This window comes from Leptonotus elevatus, chromosome 8 (assembly GCF_054856555.1).
Source record: "Leptonotus elevatus isolate MCC_2025b chromosome 8, RoL_Lele_1.0, whole genome shotgun sequence".
In the NCBI taxonomy this organism is placed as follows: Eukaryota; Metazoa; Chordata; class Actinopteri; order Syngnathiformes; family Syngnathidae; genus Leptonotus; species Leptonotus elevatus.
The window spans coordinates 4691482-4715629 of NC_141246.1; the positions used below are offsets into that span (position 1 = coordinate 4691482).

Sequence of the window (24148 nt, forward strand, 5' to 3'; positions counted from 1 at the left end):
ACATCCATTTACTATTTGTTTTGTAAATGATTAGCTCAAACAGAAAAAAAAATCAGTTATCTAAAATTGTTGGATTTGAATTTGGTTAAATTAAACAAAGTAATGTCAAGTGGCTTTTGTCTTCATGTTGTCTTGTATTCAAATTTTAGCTTGAATACTTGTTGCAGCTCAGCTATTTCAATTCTAATGCTCATTTTTCCAGATCAAGATCACTTGTACATGGTTAAATTAAGCAAAGTAGTGGCGAGTGGCTTTTAAGTTTATTTTTGTTGCTTTTTCCTATTTTAGATACAGATGTTTTTAACACTATAAAAAATTATCAAAGAATACATTACATCACTTATCCAATATTGTTAGATACAAAGTAACGTAGAATGTTAGTTTTTATCTGCAAATTAGTTTTTACACTTAACATTGAACAAATTTGTTTACTTGTTTATTGTAGCTGAAAATCCCTTGTTATTAAATTTTTGCTAGTTTATTTGAAAGAGTAACTTTACGGTGTTAAATTTTCAAATTTCAACTTGCATTTGTCATGGTGTTATAAATTAACAGCTGAAATGAGCTCATTCATAATCATTAGTCATTTAGTATGTGCTTTATTTAAGCAAAGTAACGGCGATGCACTTCTGTCTAACTGGTGTTTACTTTCCCCACTCGCTACGATACACTTTCCACTTAAATTGTAGATTAACAACTAAAAACGTAGCAACCATCATCCAAGGTTGTTGGCAGTTGGTTCACGAAAACCAAAAATAACGGTGTGTGGTTTATAAGATATAACCATCACAAGGATGAAATAATGTTGTCACCTAGCCAGCGCAAAAATCTATGACGAGACTCAAGTAGATGATTCAGATAGTGTTGGAGAGGACGGAGAAGGTGGAGGAAGAGGCGGAGGCGCAGACTTGACAGTCTGGCTGGTGTCGCTGCTATGATTCAGTACTATTTCCAGGGGGGGGGGGGGGGGTGGAAGAGGGGAAAGGATGAAGGGCCCTGAGGGTGGATGGTGGCAGTGATGGAGGGGAAAAAATGTCACCCATCTCATTAGTGCAAGCTTGCTTTGTTATGTAATCATTGTGTGTGCGCGAACAGCTACAGTACATACAGTGTAAACACACTCGAGTGGATAAAATTGTTCCAGTGCCAAAACACAGCTTAGGCCTGCTACACGCAAGGGAAGACATTAATATATATTTTTTAATTTTACTACACAAAATTAAAAAAATAGCCACTGATTAGTTTTGATCGTACATCAAATGTGGTGTGCTCAGAATCTTAACGACGTGTTTGTTTTTATTTACACCCGCTTCCTTGTTCTTCAGTCAGGTCGCTTTTTGATTGGCTACATTCATTTGGTCACAATTCACGGAGCCGTGATTTGGGAATATTTGGCTTTCCTCACGCACGATTTTTTTTTGTCGGAAATATTGAAAACGTTTCATATTTAAAATTACTGTTATGGTCACTTCATTAGGGGAAGTCGATTTACTTTCTCCATAACAGTTGTTGTCATCATAACGTGTGAAATAACCTTGCCTTCATCTTTCACAAAGACACAAGCGCGCGCGCACACACACACTCCCACAAATTCACGCACGCGCGCCGTAATTATGACCTAATTATGCTAAGACGATGATGAAGTTGCGTATCAACCGCGAAACGAACTTTTATCCCAGTCGCTAGTTTTTACATTTTTATTTTTAATATGGTGTTTAAATAGTACATCGGTGCGTGACATGTAAGGAAGATGGAACTCTGACTCACGTTAGCATGTAGCGGGTTAGCAACTAGCTCCTCCGTTGCAGGACGTCGCAGCACGCCGACAGTTCAAACTTTTGCCTTTTCTTCAGTGAGTAAATTCCAAACAGTGAATAGCGATTAAATCCTATTAAAGTCCTCTTTCCCCTCCGACATTCAAATTGGCCGCGTAATGTGTGGAGGACTCGACGCTCGACATGTCACTTCCGCAATGCCACGCTGCACTCTCGGGCCAGACAGTTCCGCCAACTTCTCCTAATATGGCTTGCTGCTTCTCCACGGAGGTACACACATCATGACATTTAAGACGTCACCCAGATATTAAAATGCAATACTTTCTCAAGGTGGTATTTCCAAATAAATCAATTCAATGCGTGAAAGCAATGTCAGTTTAGTGACGGGATCACAAACAACAAACGTGCAGTCCCCATGGGAACTTGTTTATGGGGTGCACCCTTGTCTCATTTTCAAAATGACGGAAATCCGTCCCCAATACTGAGAATTTTAACCCCTGCTATATTCTAAAGCTAATTGTTGCAAATCGTTGAGATAGAAATAAACGTTTTTATGGTCAAAGAAGAGACTCTAATATTTATTTTAGTAGTTTCCATGTTTTTATAGCAATAGAACACAATATTCTGTGGGCCTTGAAAATCAGTCAAAATCCAGAGCGAAGGGGGTTGCTTCATTAAAAATGGCTGGGAGTGAATAAATTAATGGCTTATCTTATTTTATTACAAAATATAAAATTCTGCGGTGTTCGTCACCCTTAATCATCATAATAGATATCCTATTTTATAAAAACAAAATAATGACATAATTAAATAGATTGTAACAGGTTATGTCGCACTGCATCAATTAAATGATACTCCTGGTGTGCCAGCCTTCAATCATATTGCATTGGGAAATGTCCCAACTTATCTCTGATATCATCAGTACGGCACTAATATCAGTCGTTCTACGCGGAGGATAAAGAGTATATGGAGAGTGGAATACAACAGCGTTTTTCAATGAAGGCCAAACATCTACTTAATGTGAAGTGGGTCGGTTTGAGTTACGATCTCAAGGCAAAGTAAAAAATAAAATAAAATAAAAAGTTCAACGATAGCTCCTGAATTTTTTTTAAGTTGGGTCACTTGTATCCTGTCACTACTGCTTTGCTAAGTAAAAAATACAATAAAAAATAGAATATTTAATGACAGAGTTTTAGGAGCTGCATTTCTTGAAGAACGTAATAGCAAAATTGACCTGGAAACAAGCATTTTAGTACAATTCCTTTTAAAAGTTATCAATTTGAGCATTTATTTCACTGCAAGAATACATGTTTTATTGAACATTGGTTGGGAGGATGTCCCCAAAGGTGTATAAAAAAAGAATCCAAGCCCCTTTACAAACAACAACACCACCACCACAAATCAACATTTGAAATTATTGCAACCGCCGGTGACATAAACCGAAGTGACGTGCTTCCTTAAACCTTTAAAACTTGTGACACAACCCCAACATTCATTATCAAGATACCATACGCACAAAAATCGAATTAAAATACTGCACTTTATGAGCTTATTTATCATAAAATCATGCTTTTGGGTGTTGAATTAAAATCATTAAATCAAGACAATGTTTTCCTGGAGTGTCTCTGCCTGGAATAGGCAACCCGAGCTTAAAAAAAAAAAAAATGCTAAAAACCAACAACCCCAAAAAATAAAATAAAAATCAATAAAAATAATAATAATAATAAAACACTTGGTTCCAATAAAAATAATAATCTCAGAAAGTTACCACCTCATGCTGACAGTCTCGTCCGGCAAAAAAAAAAAAAAAAGGCACTATTCGGAGAGGGGTGTGATGTTTGGGTGTCTTCTGAAAGGAAAGCCAACAAGTGCACCGATTGTATAAAAGTAGTTTTTGGAAGCCCAAAAATCCATGTGCGCCTCATTTGGAAGGTGAGGAATATGCAAGCTGTTGATTTATGGCCATACATACATACCCGTTTACATTCAGGGCTCGACAAGGCACGTCGGCGGACCAAAACGCTTCTGTGTGAGAGGGGGAGGGGGGGGATCTCATGGATACCATGTATAAGTGGGCGGAAGAGCAAAAACGGTCCATGGCTTGAGAGAACACAACAGGTGCGAATAAGGCGAATAATAATAATAATAATAATAATTCCATCATTGTGTCCCGTTTTGGAGGCTACTGCATCTCCACATAGTTCTCAGGGATGAGGCCCCGCTTGCCCTCCAGTTCCCCCTCCAGCCAGCCCGGCTCTCTGGACTGGGTCACTGCAGGAGGAGGGGACATGGTGGATGTGGTGGGTAAGGTGTTCCGGAGTCAGGGGCAAGATAAGAAGAGAGCACAAGGAATCGAGTGAGTGTACGGTGTCAAGAAAGGCACCTCTAAATATAATGCATTATTATTATTATTATTATTAACTGCACAGTAAAGCTATGATTCATTTTTTGGATCTCACCAAGAATTTCACATGTAACTGATCTATTTAAGGACACTTATTTAAAGGCCTCACCTCCAATAAATATGACCACTTACAACCAATATTTTAAGAAACTTTGCATATTGAAAAAAAAAGGAGGCCTTATATGGTCTACTAAATACGAGCATGATCGTTATTTTAAGGCATTTTGCGATAATTTTGATGGATGAAGGTTTAAGGAGGACATTTAAAGGCTCATCGATTTAAGACCTGGCGTCCAATAAATATGTACAACAGGAGTAGGTCATTTGGGCTCCGCATTGTTAAAACATTTTGTTGGCTGTATTATTGTTGAATCAAAAGAGGGTATCTGCAGGGGTAAGGAAACTAAATTAAAATTTTAAAGTACACTATTAAAAGTTATAAGACCTCGCTTCCAATAAATATCACCATTAGAAGTCGGGGATGTAGATCATTATTTTAGGAACTGTTATAACTAGAGCTGTCAAACGATTAATTTTTTTTAATCAGATTAATCACATTTTAAAATTACGATTAATCACGATTAATCACTTAATTAAAAAGGCTTTTCTATAAAAAAAAAATTGCCAGACAAATTTAAAGCGCACCTGTTATGTTAATTATTTCGACATTTAATGTTATGAAGTCGTCTGCCACATTTCTCATCCTGCTCTTTTTCTAATCGGTTAATTACTTGCATATTTAAAAATGAAAAAAACCACACAATAGTTTGACATGAACAAATATTCTAAATATCATACGCAAACATTTATTAACATTTTAACTTGAATGCACGTCGTTATGCTTATTGCTCAAACACAACCTGCACTACCTTTAACATAACCATCCACTGTCAAACTAAAGGATAATCTGAGGTCAAAATTCATAATACAAAATTAATGCAATAACTTTTTGTGATTAATTAGTTAATGCTTTAACTTTGAAATATCTGCAGGCTTAAGGAAGTCAATTTCTTTTTAAGGCCACTTTAATAAAATGTAAGACCTCACATTTACTAAATATGATTACTAGGAATCCACTATCCAGCGTGCATCTATGTTTTATTATTTTTTTTGTATCTCTACATGGCGAGAGCAATATGGGTTCAACATATTCAGACTTTTTCTAAACTATGAAAGGTTATTTATAGGTTTAATAAAGACACATTTTAGTTATTGTAAAGCCAATAAATTAATTTTAAGACATTGCATCCAATAAAAACGACCATTAAGAGTGGGCATTATGGACTAAATGTTATGCTTTTTATATATATATATATATATATATATATATATAAAGCTATCATAGTGATCGGAAAGTCACTATTATGACTTTAGCAGGACTACGACTACTCATTTCCTGTGTGAGTGATTAAGGCTCTGTTGGTCCTCTGAGGAGGAAATCGGAGTCTCCCATCCACCACAACCCTTCCCTTCCCTTCCCTTCCCTCCCTCCCCTCCTCCGTTTTATCTCTCTGTTCGATGGAAGATCAGATTGGGAGTTCGTTTTTCCTCCCAATCCAATATGCCGGCCCGGGTGCGCCGCTACTGCGCGATAACACTTACCGGCGTTGAAAATTGCGCCGACCTGGAAGGAGAGCTCCGAGTCGTGCTCGGCCTCGCACGGGTACACCGCCTTGGCTTTCCTGCCCACGACACTGAAAAATGGAGGCAATCAGTGAGCGGGCTGGTATTTTTGGTGGGGGATTACCGAGAGGTTCGATCTAGACCTGAGACCTAATACGTGATCTTGCCTGCGCAAGAGAACGAAGGGATGAGCATTTGGTTACATTTCCTTGATTGTTGACCGAATAAGAGTGTCATAACTGTACGGCAAAAACAACAACACACATCAAAATAAAAGATCTTGTCACAAAGTGTAAAATCTGGGCTTGCCGCTGAAGTGGTTAGACATGTTGGCAAATTGTCATGTACATCAAAAAGGTTTGTACACAATTATTTGTACACATAAACAAATGTAAATAATGAAATTTGAATTACAGATGCGATGATTATTAAAAGGATGTGAATTTAAATGTTCCTTTCATGGTAGTCATTGACTAATCGACAAAATAATTGACAGATTAATCGATTATAAAAAAATAATCGATAGTTGCAGCCCTAATCTGAATTGCATAACAGTTTCATTAACTGCATTCCCTTTTTAGGAAAGTGCATTATCCATAGTTTGCTGTAGGGCTGCACGATACTGGAAAAACATGCCATATCGAAAATATGCGATATAGTTGTTGAATATCGCAATATCGATATTATTGCAATATTTAACATGAACCTAAAGAAATACAATTTTTATTATTAAATGAAAGAATAAAAAAAATGTCAAGAGGCAAAATAAGCAAGCTCAATGTGTTCTTAGTTAATTAATTGTAATTAATTACCTAGATGATATCCAAATACTGGATGGTGATGCACATTTAAGTTTGTGCCCAACTGATAAAATTCAGGTAAAAGCAAAAAATTCCATGCGAAAATTATTGCATGTCTTTGCAATATGCATATTGCATGGGCCAATATCACAATATCGATATTTTTTTCAATGTAATGCCCAAACCTAGTTTTGCTGTATTTGTATGATACATTTGAAATGATCCGCATTTTGTCCTGAGGAACCTATCTCACCTATCCTTGCTGAAAAACTCACCTATTCTTGTTTTTTGTGCTCCTTCTGAAAGGCTCTAAGATGCCACAAGATGCCGCCAAAGCCTTGTCTAGTAGGAAAGTAGTACATTGGTGTCAAAAAAGTAGGCTGAAATACATCTCAATGACTGACAGATAAGCTTTGAATGTTAAATCTGTCTCTCTCTCTCTCTCCCTCATTCTCTCTCTCCATCTATCATATTTTTAAGGCTAATGATGTGAGATGAGTTTGACATATTTAAGTGTTCAGCAATCGCAGTCAGTGGTACATTTGTAGTGTGCACGATAAATATAGGCAATTATAAACATTTTAGAGGGGCCGCAATTTACCAATTTTTTTCACTATTACATCTTGGCTATATCTGATTTGAATCCACATGTGGTCCAGGCTTAGTTTTGTATATCCGAGGATTTAGGTTTCCCCATGATGCTTTTTTTTTTTACTCTTTAAGATGCTGTTGACGTGGTTTCCGAAAACGATTGTAACTGCATCATTTCAATCCTGAAACGCATTCCTATCAAACCCCTTGAGTCGAAATAATTAAAAAAAAGGAGCCGAGAATTCTGAATTTGGCAGAGATAGAGGAAAGCTTTTCTTTCTTGGGAAAGATTTCAAAAAAAATAAAAAATGGGCTGTTTTGCCTGCCATCGCAAAGTGTTATCTCCAAGCCAGCAGCATTGCCAGGTAGATGCTGCGCGCTTCCAACACACGGCACAGTCGATAAATATTTCATATTCTTTTCTTGCAGAGCCGCAACAACAACGCGCAATGAAGGGGGATAAGAAAAAAAAACTGGAAAGCAACAGGCTCGCGGTCAGAGAGTTTGCAGGTTAACATTTTCGATAAACATTTCTACATTTGTGTACATAACATTAATGGACTGGCCAGAGAAAAGGGGCCTGAGCGGTTTCCAATTTCCTGCGTCGCATCTAAAAGCAGTCAAATGAGCTCCCAATTTCAACGCAGTGAACTCACAATGACGAACCAGTTTTCAGGTGCGTCGCATTTGACGAAAAAGGGATTGAGTCAGGTTGATGCTTGTCTGCATTCATCTTGCATGCAAATAGTGGTAAACTTAAGGATCAGATTAATGAGTTAGCACGGAAGGAGAGACGGGTATTTTCCAAGCTTTTTCTTTCTTTTTTTTACCTCTCAAGTGGCTTTTCTTTGTCAGCTGTGCATACATCCTGGCCTTCTCCCAACCACGAGGCTGCTGCCGTGGTCGCTCTGCAGAACGAAATATGACATCACCAAAATATAAGTATTATATCAAACGGAAAACCCATTCTTATATATATATATATAAAAAGACATAAGAGCCACCACTAACTGGTTAAATCATTAACTAATTTGCTCCCCAAAAGTTCTATTTTAAATATTACCATGCTCCCAAAGACATATTTATACGTTTTTTTTAAATGCTAGAGGCTAGAGCATACAAAAGGCTTTGATGCAGCCTCTGAACTGAAGATAATGCTTGAAGCAATGGTAATTGTTACAAAAACGGCCAGCAGGTGGCAGCAGAGTATAAGCGATCAACCAGGGCCATGTTGCAAAAAGCTCCTTTCCCCACTGCTTTAAACAGATTTGTGAATATTGATGAAATGTAGCTATATTCTAATGCTAATTGCTGCAATACGGAAACAGAAATACCTTTATTCCTAATTAAAGAAGATACTCTAATCTTTCTTTTGTTAGGTTCCATGTTTTTATAGCAAAATAACACAATATTCTGTGGGCCTTGCAAAATCAGTTAAAATCCAGTAAAACAGCTGGGAGCAAAGGGGGGTTGCTTCAGTAAAAATGGCTGGGAGTGAATGAGTTAGGCATCGGTAGCAATTGCAAAGAATGGCGTATGACCCGTTGTTATGGCAACGAGCATGAACCTTTCACAGTGCCTATGTGCAAGCGTGTTGTAGGTTCAAACAGCATGTAGGCTGACAACGGACAGCCTGACAACCGGACGACTTGGACTCCATCGATTCGACTCCAACCACTTCCTTGGAATCAATGACCACATGTTGGCATGTGGTGCTGTACTCAAGTCTTACATCAGCCTTAGGTTTATGGCATTGGGAACGCTTTAAGAACAAAAGTGGGGGAAGAAAAAAGTGTCTGCGAATTTTTAATTATTTTTTATTTCTAGTGTTTCCATTCAGTTTTATTTTCGCATTTCTTGAAAATTTAAATAAAAATGGTCGGATGGAAACCCAACTATTGCCATCATACTGCACAACTGGTTCATCAATCTAACTCTTTATTCCAGTTTTACATTTTCACTGGTAAGTAGGGCTGGGCAATATGGCCCAAAAATTAAAAAACTATTTTTTTTCCTGGTCATTAAGGACGATTACGATTATAATCCAATAAACCCAACAAATGTTTATTTAAAGGTTTAATTTATTCAAAAATAATTCCTGTTAAAAATGTTTAGACAACAATAATGTATACATATTCTAAATCAGTTTTAACATAAACCTGTGTTTAAAGAACGAGGGAGGCCAAGTGGCATTCTTTATTTATGCACATTAAAAAAAACAACTACAAATTATGAGGAAAACAATTGAATTTTACAACAACAAATGTGTAATTTTTCCAAATGAAGGCCAAATTTCCAAACCAATCAAATGTAAACAGCCCAAGACAAAGACTGCGATATCAATCTGCTTTATTTACACATTTATTTTTACAATAAGTACAATTATTCAATGATCTGTGCTATCCCTCTTGGCATGTGAAACAATATAGCCGTCAACTGAAAAATCTTTTACTATGTGACTCAACACAAAATCCTTAATGTGTCTGATGTAATGTTATCACTCCTTGTCAAGAGTCACTTTGTCTTCTTCTATGCTTTGCGTCTCATTCACAAAAAGCCAACTACTACTTTTCGAGATGCTAAATCCGTTAGTAACCCTTGGTTACAATTAGAAACGCTAATACTAACCGTCCGAAATCATATCACGGTTTATCGGTAAACCGCTTCATCCCTAATCCAGAGCATCAGCGCCTGCAGCTGTGCTTTACATCACCCGCTGTCAGAACTGCCGATTCCTTGGGCGTAAACGCACAGGACCCGGCGGGGGGTCCAGGTAAATGCCGAGGTGGAGGCAAGGAGAGCGGTGGTAGAAGCCAGGCGTCCCTCTGCGTTCCATGCCTGCCCCAGGGCCAGTGCTAATACATCACATAATGGGCAAATTGCTGCCTAGCTGCCGCTCCCATAGAGACGCTAATCAAGGAAATTAGAGGGAATGGCTGGAGGTCGAGAGGATACGAGGTTACCTTGTAGGCGGTTGGAGGAGAGACATGGCCCTAAGGTGTTGGGATATTCTGCAAGGCTTTCTCGTTTCGGTTTCCCCAAGCTGTTCATACCCAGCGGTGGCCGCTCTGTTGGGACCCCGCTTGAGGGTGATTTATAGCTCTGCAGCGGCACTGGCCCACTGCGGGGCTCAGCTGCACCACAACGCCACGGGGTGGGGGGACGGAGTGCCGTCGTGCAGCAAATCCACTCATTAACCCGGACTCTGGCGCAACCGCTGTTTGCCAGGGCCACAGCCGAGAAGGTGAGGTGAGGGGGGGGGGGGGGGGAGTCACCAACATTCATCTACGCGATGTGGGACGATTAAAACCGGTGAAATAAATGGACGTTTTACGCTAACAGCTAGCGGACACGTAGCTGCCCTAGAAACGGGCGTTAAATGCGGCGGAGGTAAACCGGATTCATCAGGAAAAAAATTGCTGTCACAATTATGGCTAAGCCAAAGCGAGGGAAATCGCTCATTGCCTCTGCTCTGGTGGCAAAAAATAGAAACCAGCTTTTTCAGTGGCTCATCTGTTGTTTTCCTCCATCAGCGAGCGAGCTAAGCTTCTTCAGTAAGTATGATTAAAGGCAGTAAATGGGGACTTTGTGACATGGGCGATGTGGGAAATATTTTCAAATATATACAGGTAACACTTGGTCGATGGTAAGGATCACATGATACAATATTAAATATGCACATTCATCCACTATCCGAGGAGGATATGGACAGAGCTCAGTCGTGAATCGCAGAAAAATGTGCGTCATTGATGCCCCTTCCAAAAATGTTTGCAACTTTCTATATTAACTCATTCACTGCCATTGACGGCTATGGACGTCATATTTAGTGGGTTAGCAGTGAGTTTAAACTAGGGCTGGGGGAAAAACAACAATTGTATCGACCAATCCACAACCTAACAGGAGGGTGAAAATGTTATTTAGTTTGAAATTAGTATATAGTGTTATATGCCGAGGCTAAAATGAGATCCTTCCCAATATATTAAGATGCTAGTTTCGCAATCTAGATGTGCCAAAAGTTTTGTTGATTTGGACAAACTGTTACAGCCCTACTGCTCCAATGTCTGCGGTAGGTCTTTATGGCCAGTGCATTTATTTTTTATTTATTTTTAAGATCTTATGGGTCATGGTACAGTCCCGCAATTGCCAGATTAACAGTGGCCGAGAAATTCATCAGCAGACGTAGACTGCTGCTTCTCGTTAAGTAGAAAGGAAACCTGCCCCGCAGCAGCCGCGGCTTTTTCATCCCGGCACGGAGCTCCAAGTAACAGGATGAGGAGGGTGATCAAGTGTCATTCCGCTAACAGCAAGGAAAAAAAGAAAGGAAAAAAAAGCTAGCGATTGGATTTCTAGCAGAAAGGGGGCTAAAATCGAGAAGCTGAGCTCATCGTGCCGAGCGTGATGCGTTTGGGTGGGCAGGGAATATGAGTTGCGAGCCACCGTATTATGATTCGCACCAGTCTGCCCGCCACTGGTATGTCAATGGACGACTGGTGTTAAAGTAGAAGAGGAGGAAGAATAAGACTAATACTGCTACTGAAAAATACTGGTAGCGAAACGGCTAAGCGGTTTCATTGTGATCTTGCCAAGGAAACTAATCCCTTCCAATTGGAAAAAAAAATGGGGGCGTGCTGACAATGAACCTCAATGGATGCAGCGGGCAAGCCAATATAAGAAAAAAAACTAAAACATCTTTAATCAGTCCCATAGTGGGAAAATTCACAAGATCTGATTGTTTTTTTCCCCCCCGACTCGGATGACAGTTGAGGGTGAATAATCAAGGAGACAATGGTGTCTAAAAAATAAATAAGTCAATACATGGTCGTGAATCAGGCCGCACCTGTACACAACCATGCAGATTCTACTGCAGCAGAAAATTATCTCTCTTTCCATAGTCACCTTCAAGTAGATAAGATATTCATGAGGGCAAAGGAACAGATTCCAGCTCTTTTTTTGGATCAGGCTAAAGCTGAAGCTCCAGGTTCCAGCACCTCGGGCGGTGCACCACACTAAAAGATCCTCGCCATCTTGCCCGTGCTTCAATTTATGAGCGAACAAAACCGGGGTGACACCCGGTGACATATGGCGGAAGTCTTCATAAAGGGACAGGGGCTGTGGCTATGAGGGGGTAAGCAAGATGAATATCTGGCCAATGTCAATACGATTTACACGGCCAACGCGCGGCCACCTGTCCGCCGAGCAAATAAGAGAGAAGATTTATGATCTCCTCCCGGCTTGCTTGCCTTCCGTCCTTCCAACACCACATCACGTATGTTGGAGACCACGGGGCCAAGAAACAAAACGGGCACAGACGGCCAAACTTTGGTCAAATGCTTTGACGACTTTTAACCCTATAAAGCCATATGGATCATATTTGAGGTATTTAATCTCAACGGGACAAACCTGGTTAAACTTGGTTACTAATAAGCCATGGCTTCTACCCGTCAGCCCTTTTTTTGGATGTGCAAATGATGTGATGGATGTAACCAGGAAAAATTTAAATGAATAAATACAGGTAAAAAAAATACAAGACATTATGATCCCTCTATTGCATGAGTATATATATTTTTTGGACGTATATGAACTGACACATGTATTGCACGTATAGTCCATTAGATCAACCAGCTGATAGCTTTTCCAGCGACCTTGGAAGATCGTCCCAATTGAGAAAGGAAATGTTCTTTCTGATTTTTGGAAATACTATATTTCATATGTCTGTTTTTTATTACATTTTTGAAATTATAGATGTACGACTTTAAAGCATTGTGACCGGATGTATCAAATAGGACACAAATCAAAATTCATAATGTGGAAATTGACCCCCCCTAAAAAATTGTGTCAAAAGAACCAATAAATACTCTATTTACAAAGAATCCGAATGTTCTCATATAGATCTTGGTTCAAGCTTTATAGGGTTAAGTAATTAGTAGTCAAGGAGATCAATAACCGATATTTCAAGTCGATATTCATTTACAGTAAAAGACCAAATATTAGAGTCAAAAAATTTACTTTTTCTTTTAATGTTAAGCATTTAAAGACATGGCAGCTTTGTTTAAAAAATTGTTACAATTGTAGGGAGCTTGCAGGGTCATTAGCATGTGTTAAGATAAATTAAAAACTAAGCAAGTACGTAAATAGTTTCTACTGTAAATAAAGTTTTCCAAACTTTCAACTTAATTTCTTACTTTTATATATAGATTTTTTTTATTTTCATAAAAAGTGTAGGGAGTTCCCACTATTGGCGTCATTTTTTATAAAGTGGAAATTTAAATAAACCCATAAATGAAAAGTTCCCCGTATCTCATTGAGCGACAAATGATTGCAAATGTAGCTAATTTGGGGTTTTGGTCAGGGTTCGTAAAAGGTTTTCACAGACGGTGAAAATTTGTCTATATCTTACAAACCCTGATGAAAACCCTACATTTGCTACGTTCGCAAGCATTCGCCGCTCAGTGAGCTACAGTACATGCTAGCTTTATCAGCCTTCAGATTGGTAAAAAAAAGGTAGATGCCGATAAAGGCACTGATAATTGGCCCTGCCGATAATTGGTCTATCCCAAAAATATAAACATTTTCCGGATTGTTGGATGTCTCTAAAAGCTTATCCTGTTATCCTATGATGTGTTGTCATCAGAGCCCCATCCCTCCCGATCGACCTCTTTTAAAAAATTAAATGTCATTAAATCTGTAGCTACACTTTTGTTTGCCATTTACCCCATACCAACTGTGATTTTTGGCATACCGTTACAAACCTAGTGTCTACTATGCATAAACGAGGGGACATGTATCGCATTAGAATAATATAATAAGAAGTTGTGGAAGGACTCCTGCATATCTTGCAAGGCAGACACGAAAGCAGAGAGGGGTCAGAATGAAAGAGGAAGCGCATAATCTCCCCCTCTGTCAGGCACTGATGGGAGTCGGCGAAGGGCGAGCGAGAAAAAGATTTCAAGGTGAATTCATAGACATGACACAGCAGAAGAAGAAGGATGTGAAGCGTGAACCCACAATTCATCTGCCGTGTCGACATTCAGGATGACATTCACGGACCCGTGGCGTGGGCGGGGGTGGGGGAGGCGTGGCGTGCCGGTTAGTGGGACTGACTCACCTGGAGTTGCTGCTGCCCGAGCAGAGGCTGACGCTGTGAGGCACGCTCTCGCTCCTCTCCGTCGGCGGCGTCTCTGAGGCCGAGGCTGTCGAGGACTGCGACGACACCGACTCGTTGCTGCCCATCGACATCTCGTCCGTGGCGAGGTTGGAGCTGTCGCAGGCTGGAAAAAAATAATAACCCTTAAAAAATGTGTTTTTCTCAATTAACTAATATGTTATTTTTTACAGGAAAAAAAATATTCAGAAAAACATCAAAATATTGGTACACATAAAAACAAAGCAGCAGACAAGTCAATTTTCCATTAAATGACCCCTTTAAACCAAAAGTCAATGTTCAATGTATAACCGAATTAACTATGACACCACAATTGTACATTACAGTCAAGGATATATATATTTTTTTTTTTTTGATGACCTGTGTCTGAGAGTGGGATTCAATTTAAGTGCTGGCAAAAGCTGCGTCATGGCCCGACGACAAACTCGGATTGACCTCGGCAAACTGTTCCCGTTTGTGACATAAACATGATCTAAAGCAAGCCAAAAACTGTGTGAATGAAATCAGGGATATCGGACACATGTAGCATCACACTCACACGGACTCAGACTCTGGTTTTATCCGCCTTAAATTTCCTTAAACCAGCCAACGGATGAGACAACGTAGTCTAAATCCATTATCAGGGGCCGCTTAAAAAGCTTAAAAAGGGATTACAACGGCCAGCCCAGATATTAAAATTTGCCTATGTGAAGATTTAAACTGGTCCAGTCCACTTTAATAGTTGCACAAAAACTATTAACACAAAAAAGAGATGAGGAGGTATAATGTATCATACATAAAAATGTTTTAATTAACTAGAGACGAGAGAGTCTGCAATTTGGTCATTAATGCAGTTTTAAACCGGTCAGCAAAACTCGGCGTACATTCCCACAGAATTCCAAAGGTGGTGGCGTCAATAATGAATGGGATCAAGTCAGTGTGTCCATACTGCACCAAATCTCAACCACAGTTATTTCACTGAGCAGGAATATACATTTCATTGTTTTGATCTTGGGTTAGAAAATATTTAAGCAATCTGCCATTTTAGAACCAGGAAAATTTAAGTCTCCCGATGTCCTCAAAATTAATTCAAATATCCCCAGACTCTGTTTCCTTTCTCACTGCAGTAACTAAAAATTGATCAATCTTACCTTTGACATGATGTCTAAATATGTTTTTGTCTATTTTTCTAGAGCCGTTATGCCTTCCTATCATGTCTCATGACATAAGCCGATAAATATAATCTAACCAATTTTCCTTTTTTGTTTTATTTGAATTAAAATAAATAAGTTCGCCCTCAACCAGAAATGACTACATCCAGACAGGATTAAGATGCCTCCGGCATGATGCTACAAATCAATGCGGTGTCATACAGACTACCAAATGTCAAACGCGGTGATCCTCAACACGAATCAAAATCAACTGCTGTGATTGGTTTTGCTCGACCATCTGCGACTGTTCAAAAATCTTGTGCGCACGGACATACAGTAGATGAAGACGATACGACGGGTGGCATCTCCTACCGCTCTGAATGTCCATAACTTGTGGGTTGTAGACAGCCAGCGGACGGCTCTGTCGATTCAGCTTCTTGGACTGCCTTGCGGGTGCGGAGAAGACCGAGGCGGCGGGTGAAAGAGGCCACGATTCGGGAACTTTTGTAAAGATCTGAATACACAATGTAAAGATGAGTTGAAAACAAGTCGCATCATTGTATCAGCAATTGTAAGCATGCATGCATGTGTTAAAAGTTTTTTTTTTTTAACCTCTGCTGAATTTTAAAACAAAAATAAAACTGAAACTTTGCTCACTCTTTCCAGTTTGCTGATTATGGCGACAGTGTGAATGTCAATCACAATGTGTAGCAAAATGCACAATTTAGAAGTTATTAAAAAGTTGCACATTTTATAGTGTGAAAGAAGTATTTAACCCTCCATAATTCAGTCACAATGTAAGCTATCAGATACGCATTATTCACAATAGATGGAATGCATCATTGTTAAAAAGAGGACTAGTATGCCATTAAAAAAAAACATTTATTCCTCCCTACCTCAGCTTTGGGCCAATAAAAGGCTATGATGTGATTTTGACGTATTAACACAGAAATCTGATATCCCTGCATGAATACAGTTGTTTTTTTTAAGTGCAAAAATGCATAATACTACGGGATTAAAACCTCAATTAAAAAAAGAGAGAGAAGCTAGAAGAATATAGTCCTTATCCTTTTTTAAGAGAATAAAGGCGTCTTTTCCAGGACATGACTCTAAAATCTGACTTCTTTCCCTCGTAAAATGTGACTTTAATATCATATTGCAACTTTGTATGGAAAAATAAGACTTTTTAATCTCAAAGGTTACAACTTTGTTTTTAAAATAAAAAAAAGAAAATTGTTATAACCCCTTTTTCCATGGCATTTAGGGATACACTGTACAAATGCTATTTTCAATTAAGTGGTGTTAGGATTACGAGGGGGGTTCTTGGAAATAATTATTCCCTGTAAGGAGTCCCTGGACACTAAAACATTTGAGAACCGTTGCTCAATTTCCCCTTGGGCAAGACTAAAGAACTCTCAAAAGACTGTGGGCCTGGACAACGCTGGAATGACTTGCAAAAGTATCAGCAAAAGACTTAGCTATTGTCACTATTATTCCAAAATGGAAGAAATCCCAAAATGACCATCAATTTCCCTCTGCCTGGCGCTCCATGCTAGATTTTACCTTAGCGAGTGAGGATGGCCATGCGAAAGGTAAGGGAGCGGTCTCAAAGTATACGGAATGACCTCAATAATGATCTAAAAGGCAATTGGGAGCTCAGTAACCAAGACAACAGCTGGCAGCACACTGCTCAAGAGGGCACCACCCTAAATGTGCCCGTGAGGAGGATGTGGTCAGACGGATCCAAAGCTGAGCTACATCCAATTTCCAAGAGGCTCGAACGCAGCACCTGATGGGAAGTCAGGATTTTTTTTCAGACTTTTGCTAACATTGCTTAAGCATTCGGTTTTGAATAATGCATGAATCTCCAGGCACATGCAGGAGGTGCATATCTATAGTGTTGCACAATCTGATGAGGATCCTTGGAGCCATCCTAGTTGAAAAATAAAGTTCCCCACCAAATGTAACTAAAGTAAGTATCCTCTTTAGGGAAACTGGCCCTGGTCTGTGATAAAAATCAAACAAACAGGTTCCGGACTCAAGGAGGGCGAGTCCCTAGCAGTGTTTACATACAGACTTCAGAAGTGGAGTTTAAAGGGAATAGGTGTGCCGAGGAGAGTGGAAGCCTCAGCAACAGAGCTTGTGAGAGGATCACAGAGATGAGGAGGATGGCGGTGCGAGGAATATGAGGAGAGGAGGGGGGGGGAAGGGTGGTTGCAGCGAGAGAAAGTGGCAGAGAAAACGTGAGTGTGAACAGGCGAGGCAGACGCACGGGGGGATGGCATGAGAGAGAAAGTTTGTTGGAGCAAGGCAGGCAGGAAGAGAGAGAGAGCGAGAGAGAGAGAGAGAGAAAAGTGAGAAATCTGATATGGCTGAGACTTTGGGCTGCCTTTCTCTAGGCAGATGGAGGTGAATGTAAAATGCGGCTGCTCTGCTATCGGAGGGTATTGACAGTCTGTAGTTGGACTCTGGCTGTGTGTGGAACGTTTCTGTCTGTCAGTCGGTCGGTTGGTCCAAACCTCCACACTCCAGCTTCCAAAAGGCCCTCGCCGCATTCTAATCAGAGTGGGCACGACAGTGTTATTTATTGTGGATCATTAGGAGTTTTGTCAATCACTGCCGAATCAACAAGATTACTGTATTTTAGCAAATAATATCTGGGGGTTTTATTAGAGAATTTGTGATGTGTTTTTTTTCAGGCTCAATACGATTTTTATTTTCAGTGAAAAGGGGGGGGGGGGGTATTGCCATCAATTAAAAAAAAAATCCAAATTCTGACTAAATTTGTTGAAATGTCTTAAAGTGTTTGTTTAATGTTTATTGAATGACATTTCAGATATGCAAAATGTGGACGTTTTGCTTGTTTGTTTGTTTTAACTTAGCCAATAGATATCTTTATTTTAAAATTCTAACAAAAGCAATTGACCTGCCAGATATCGATAATTGCCTTTATTAACAATTTAAACCACAAAATAAATAAATTATAATTTCAAACTCACCTTACAATATTGCCCTTAAAAATAAATGGCCTAGAGAAACTTGGACTTTGAAAAAATGCACTGAAAGTGTGCATGTACATACATACACACATGCGTTTTTTTTAAATCTTCCAGTAACTACAAAGGCTAAAGTTGTCTGTCGGTTGGGATGTATCACTTTATCATACACTAATTTCTTGACATAGAGTACAAACCTATTTTCTTATTTAGACATTTCATTTTTTTAGCTTTTTAGTTAGAGCACAAAAACTGGGAATAGGTGATTTTCTGGAAATAGGTTCAACAGAAAAAACAAAACATGAATATTTGAATTTGAAAAGTGAACTGCGAATTTCTGTAGGTAGAGGATTAGGCATATCTATGAAAGGGACTATTGTAATATGCTCTTGGAATAAATATTAGTGTGAAATAAAGAAAAATATTTATAAAAAAATTGCATTAACATTTCATAAACCTGAAATGAAAAAATATTATGCTTAAACAAAAAAAATGCAATTTTGCTATCACCTTAACTTTTCACATACATTCCCTCACACTATGGACAGCAAACGTTACTCTGTTTATCTTTTTAACAGCAGCTGAATTTACCATTACTTTACTGTAGGTTTGCAAGTAGGCTGATTTCTCCTTACATCTTTCATTTAATGAGGCCGGGGGAAAGAAGAAAAAGAAGACACACACACACACACACACACACACACACACAACACTAAAAGCTCTTAGTTGGCATATCGTCAGATCTAAGCGCGGCTCCAAACAGATTAAAAAACTAATCTCAAACCTTTCCTCTTCCCTCCTTTGAGGTTCCACACCGAGTAACAATGCTCCGTGAGATTAAGTGATCAAATGAACACGTAACTATATTACATGTTTAAATAAGTGCTCAATATTTGGGATTCAGATTGACGTTTGCAGCCGCCAAGAGTTGTTGGGGGGGGGGGGGGGGCGGAACACCCTAGAGCGAGGGTTTGGATGCTTGCGTTTCATTTCTTCTTAATTAAGGGCTGAGCTAGCTAGCTTGCTAGCTGGCACGTAGGTGACGAGACTGGCAGGGTTTCTAACCACGGGCAAGAGGCTCTCCACGCATGGAAAAAGTCATCAACAAGTTAGAAAGTGCAAATCAGGAGAACACATTGGTCAAATGTACTCTGGAATATTTATTTGTCTTTTTATAAGTATTCTAAGAGAACCCCCATGTAGTTCACCAACCTAATATATTGTGGATTGTTTTGGTGACATCACACATTCCCGGAAAGAACACTTTTAGTTTTGTTTTAAGTAGGGATGCACAGATACAGTCTGTACTTGTATGGTGACTAAAAAAAATTAAATAAAAATGCTCAAGTGGAATGTGTGACAAGACTGTTAGGAAATACATGCAGTTATCGGGGGGGGGGGGAAGAAGTTATTACTGTAAGTGTTATATTTGAGTGAAGCCTATGCCATGTACAAGAAAGCTTTGTGCTCTTGAACAATATTTGATTAAAATAACACTTTCATCACAATTCCAAGACGTAATGGCGAATACTCAAATGTATACACGGGCTAGTTTATCAGTATTGTAATGTATTTTCTTAAGTATGTTATACTAGGATCAAATGTGTGTTAGTGAGTGAGAGTGAGGGAGTGATATAACTATAAAATAATGTTCTGAAACGTGTCAAATGCGATAAATGGGGCTTCACTGTAGGCTGCTAAAAAAAAAATGGATGGTGAGAGTACAGTTTGTGCACTTTTATGCGAAAGAAAGCTTGTTAAAAAGAAAAAAAATAGAAAGTTCTGTGATTATGAAGTTGTCATATAGCTGTCGTCTACATTCATTCAAGATACCCGCCCTTCCCTTGAGAGTTGTTACCTTCTCTTGGTGCTCGATGAGGATCTCCACCACGATATTTTGGAACTTGAGGTCCATGATGGCGGCCACCGTGTCCTCTTGCGGCCTCATCAGTGTTGGGCCAAACACCACGCCCAGATTGGCCACCGTCATCAGATTCTGCTTGCTGTGGGCAGCCACACTATAGGAAGGATGTAGAAATGCCGCAGTTAGAGGAAATGAAAAAAACATTTTGGCATTGTTTGCATCCTGGTGAAAAAAATATTTTAGGGGTTGGGAAAGTAGGGGATTCGTGAGAGAAATTGGGGGGGTGTCTATCAAGAACACGATGCACAAAAAAGTCTCAATAGGAACCATGCATGAAATTGAACAGGAAGCTTTTTTTTAATACCTACACCGTCTTATTTGAGCGTGAATGGCATGAAAGTTTGATGTGATCATTATTTTGTAGATTGCCCAAGAGGCGGTCTAATAAATTAGTTAATCACCGCACGGCTATAACAAATCCATTAAGTTTTACCCATAATATTGCTTTTATAAAGCATATAATAAAAAAAAGACGTGAAATAGTTTTATATTGAATAGGAACATTTTAGTTAGTGTTGGGAGGTGGAAAAACTAAAAGGGAAAGCTGCATTTTGAAGACACTTTTTTAAAAGACAGGTGAAGGGATTTCACAGTCAAATTCCGCGGCAGTGCGGCGCATCTGCAGGGGAAACTGCTTCTTAAATAGCTCCCGATGATTCCTTTGAAGACAAAAACGCCGGTGACAACTCGCATTTATAACATCTCTGAAACCATTTGAGATAGGAGTGTGAAATTCTGGCTTTGCTTCCTTTCCCCTGCAGGACATGCACACACGCCAACTTCAGGAAAGGAAAAAAAAAATATTCAGAGTCTCTCCAGTCTGCAGAATTTCACGCCGGATAATCCAAATTCAATTTCAATAGTGCTCCCTTTTTTATTTTTTTTCCTCCAACAAGAGCCCGATCCCGCAGTGGGATTCTATGAAATAAGATCCAGCAGACTTTCACCGCCGCAGGGAGGAGTGGGATTATTTACTTATCCTCAATTTGCTCATATTAAGTTTATAAAAAGCTTGCAGAGGTAAAACCTTGTAATGTTAGCTAACGTTATTTCTTGCTGATCTAATCTCGCTGATAAAGAGTGATGCGCAATTGTGTTGTGCAGTAAGCAGTAGGGGTGAAAATATTGCCGTCTATCATTAGTTTTATTGCTACAGTACAGATATTGTTGCAGTTTGCCGTCCAAATATGTGTAACTTTAGCAAAAGCTTGGTAATTGACTTAAAGTGGGCATGGAAAAGTGACATTTTAATTGCTCGTATAGAACGGATCAATGGATAAATTAATGGATGGTGTTGCTAAGTGAGCATTTCCATATTGCAGCTTTAAAGCTGCAATATGGAACTTTTTTCCCATAAATATCTTTACAGTAGCCTTTTTGTTTGACCATTTATAAATGAAATGTCTTCTAATTAGTAGATTAACACCTTAGCTGTTCACAATGGGTACTCCTGCAAGCCTCTGGCCAATAGTTTTCAGACTGGATTCGGGTTTGATTTTCCCGTGCCCGGTCTGCAGATGTGACGTCATGTGTGCGGTGTGTATGTGAAGAAGGGTATGTGCAGTTTCATTTTTCGTCAGCATGTGGTAGTAAAATTGAATATTCTACGTTCAGTAGCTTTAAATTTGGCTGGATTGTGATGTCATAGTTAAGATAATTTGCATAATAACTGTTTCCGCACTTTAGCTGCTAGAATGGGCAAGGATCCACCATTTTCAAGCCATGCCTGGACTAAGCCGTCGGAGACACTATTAGGTCAAGGGGTAAGCAGAGCTGCATGGAGTTTTGCTCAACAAACAGATTATCGTAGTGTATGCATGAGTGAAAATGATTTTCTCTTTAAAGACACTGGCCTTTTTTACACATTGGCAAATGTCTATTTGCTTGCCTCGTTTAACAGCCTGGCTCATCGTCATGGTTAAAACAACAACAACAACAACAAAGCTGTATGCAGATGTCATTCTGCACTTCAGTTGTGCTTCTTCATGAGGTGGCACCGTCCACTCCAAACAGGCTAAGTTCTTCTGGGAGGTGAAATAATGGGGTTCAATTCCTTATTAACTAATTTGCTCCCAAATACATATTTATACGTTTTTTTTTTTAATGCTAGAGCATACATAAGGCTTTGATGCAGCCTCTCAACTGCAAAGAACGGTTGAAGAAATGGTAGTTATTACACAAACGGCCAGCAGGGGGCAGCAGAGCATAAGAAATGAATCAGGAAAAATAAGAATAAGAAAAAACCCTCAATTACGCAGAATTCTGAATAATGATGAAACTTAGCTATATTCTAATGCTAATTGCTGCAAAACGTAAACAGAATTTTTTTTTTTCCTGATGAAAAAAAGAGACTTTAATCCTTTTTTTCTTTTCTTTTCTTTTGTCCAAGTTTTTATAGCAATAAAACAGAATATTCTGTGGGCTTTGCAAAATCAGTCCAAATCCAGTAAAACAGCCGGGAGTGAAGGGGATTGTTTTAGTGAAAATGGCTGGGAGTGAATGAGTTAAGCCTAAAAGTACTATAATACTTTATTCTGGAAGTACTTGGTGTTGGGGGGGGGGGGGGTGCATGTTACTGACATGTCATCAAGACACATGGGAACTGTTCTAAACTTGTGAAAAATATGACCATCTAGTATTAGAAAAATCCTCCAGGATCCAAAAATTCGTCTTATAACTTGTATTAACTTCCATAATCGTCAGCTCATTTAACAGATGCCTCCCCCCATCTGCAGTTGAGCAAATCTACAACCCTCTGGCTGTTATTTGTTCAAATACACGAAAAGGCGAAAGAAACAACTAACACGCGAGGCTGCTGGCGGCATCAGCGGCGAAGAAAGAGATGGAGTGACAGCAGGGAAGGGGGAGTGAAGACTGAAGAGTGGGAGTGAGGGAGAAGGAGGAGAAGAAGAAGCATGTGGAGTGAGAACGAGGAGACAGACAGGCAGGCAGGACGAAGCGAGTTCCGAGCTCGGGAGGGTGCAGATTGCATGAACTATGACCACTACAGGGACGACGTTCACTCACTTGGCCAGATGCTTCATAAACAGCCCGAGGACTTGTCGATTCTTCTCTGGTAGCTTGTGGACCAGGCAGTGGACGGCCTGGATGCGAGACTCTGGACTGCCGCCCTCTGTTTAAAAGAAATTAGAAAAAAAAAATCGAGTAAGCAAGTGGCAGGAAGCCAAGAGCGGAGATTGTAATCATCCTATCAATTCCACTTATAGGCCTGAAGCGCCTAATAGGACACCTTCTGAAAAATAAAAAGTTAGCAGATCTTTAAGGACGCAATCAACTGGGGGGCAATAAAGCTCCAGGACAGGGGGTTAAGGGCAAGGGGATGATGCATTTCCGTTTAAGAGGCGTAATGGTAATATATGGCGTGAAGCCTGGTAGAATTTGGCAGCGGAGAAGAGGATGGAGGGGGGAGCTAACGGGCTGGCAGAGGAGACAGATTTACATTTAAAAAAAAAGAAAAAAAGAATGGCTTAAATATCTCCTCACACATGGGCATCTGAGCGCCCACGCCGGATATCATTACTATGGGAACGACGACGTGGGAAAAAGAAAAAGAAAAAAAAAGGATGGCGTCATCTGTCAAACAAATAAATAAAAACCACCGCTAATCCACTTTTCAACCTCCCTCTCATTGCGAGTGCCTGATAAAAATGTCAAACCTCATCCAATTATAGCACTTGTTTTGAATATGATTTAATTAAAAACAAAATCATAGTTGAAATAAA

General features: G+C 39.5%; 1 protein-coding gene across 3 annotated transcripts in view; it reads right to left on the minus strand.

The window, feature by feature from the left end:
* Window positions 1-2905: 2905 nt before the first annotated feature.
* arhgap10 (Rho GTPase activating protein 10) overlaps window positions 2906-24148 on the minus strand; it is a 46308-nt gene continuing 25065 nt past the window's right edge. The window contains exons 17-23 of one of the 3 annotated variants that reach the window (XM_086082632.1): window positions 23433-23538; window positions 20340-20499; window positions 15858-15999; window positions 14299-14461; window positions 8024-8101; window positions 5782-5873; window positions 2906-4046 (exon numbers count right to left, since the gene is read on the minus strand). In XM_086082632.1, the coding sequence (XP_085938758.1) occupies window positions 3958-4046; window positions 5782-5873; window positions 8024-8101; window positions 14299-14461; window positions 15858-15999; window positions 20340-20499; window positions 23433-23538 (830 nt within the window). In that variant the 3' untranslated portion in view covers window positions 2906-3957. Of the gene's footprint in view, window positions 4047-5781; window positions 5874-6877; window positions 6945-8023; window positions 8102-14298; window positions 14462-15857; window positions 16000-20339; window positions 20500-23432; window positions 23539-24148 lie in introns of those variants that run through there. The other 2 variants (XM_086082631.1, XM_086082633.1) reach the window with 2 other exon arrangements.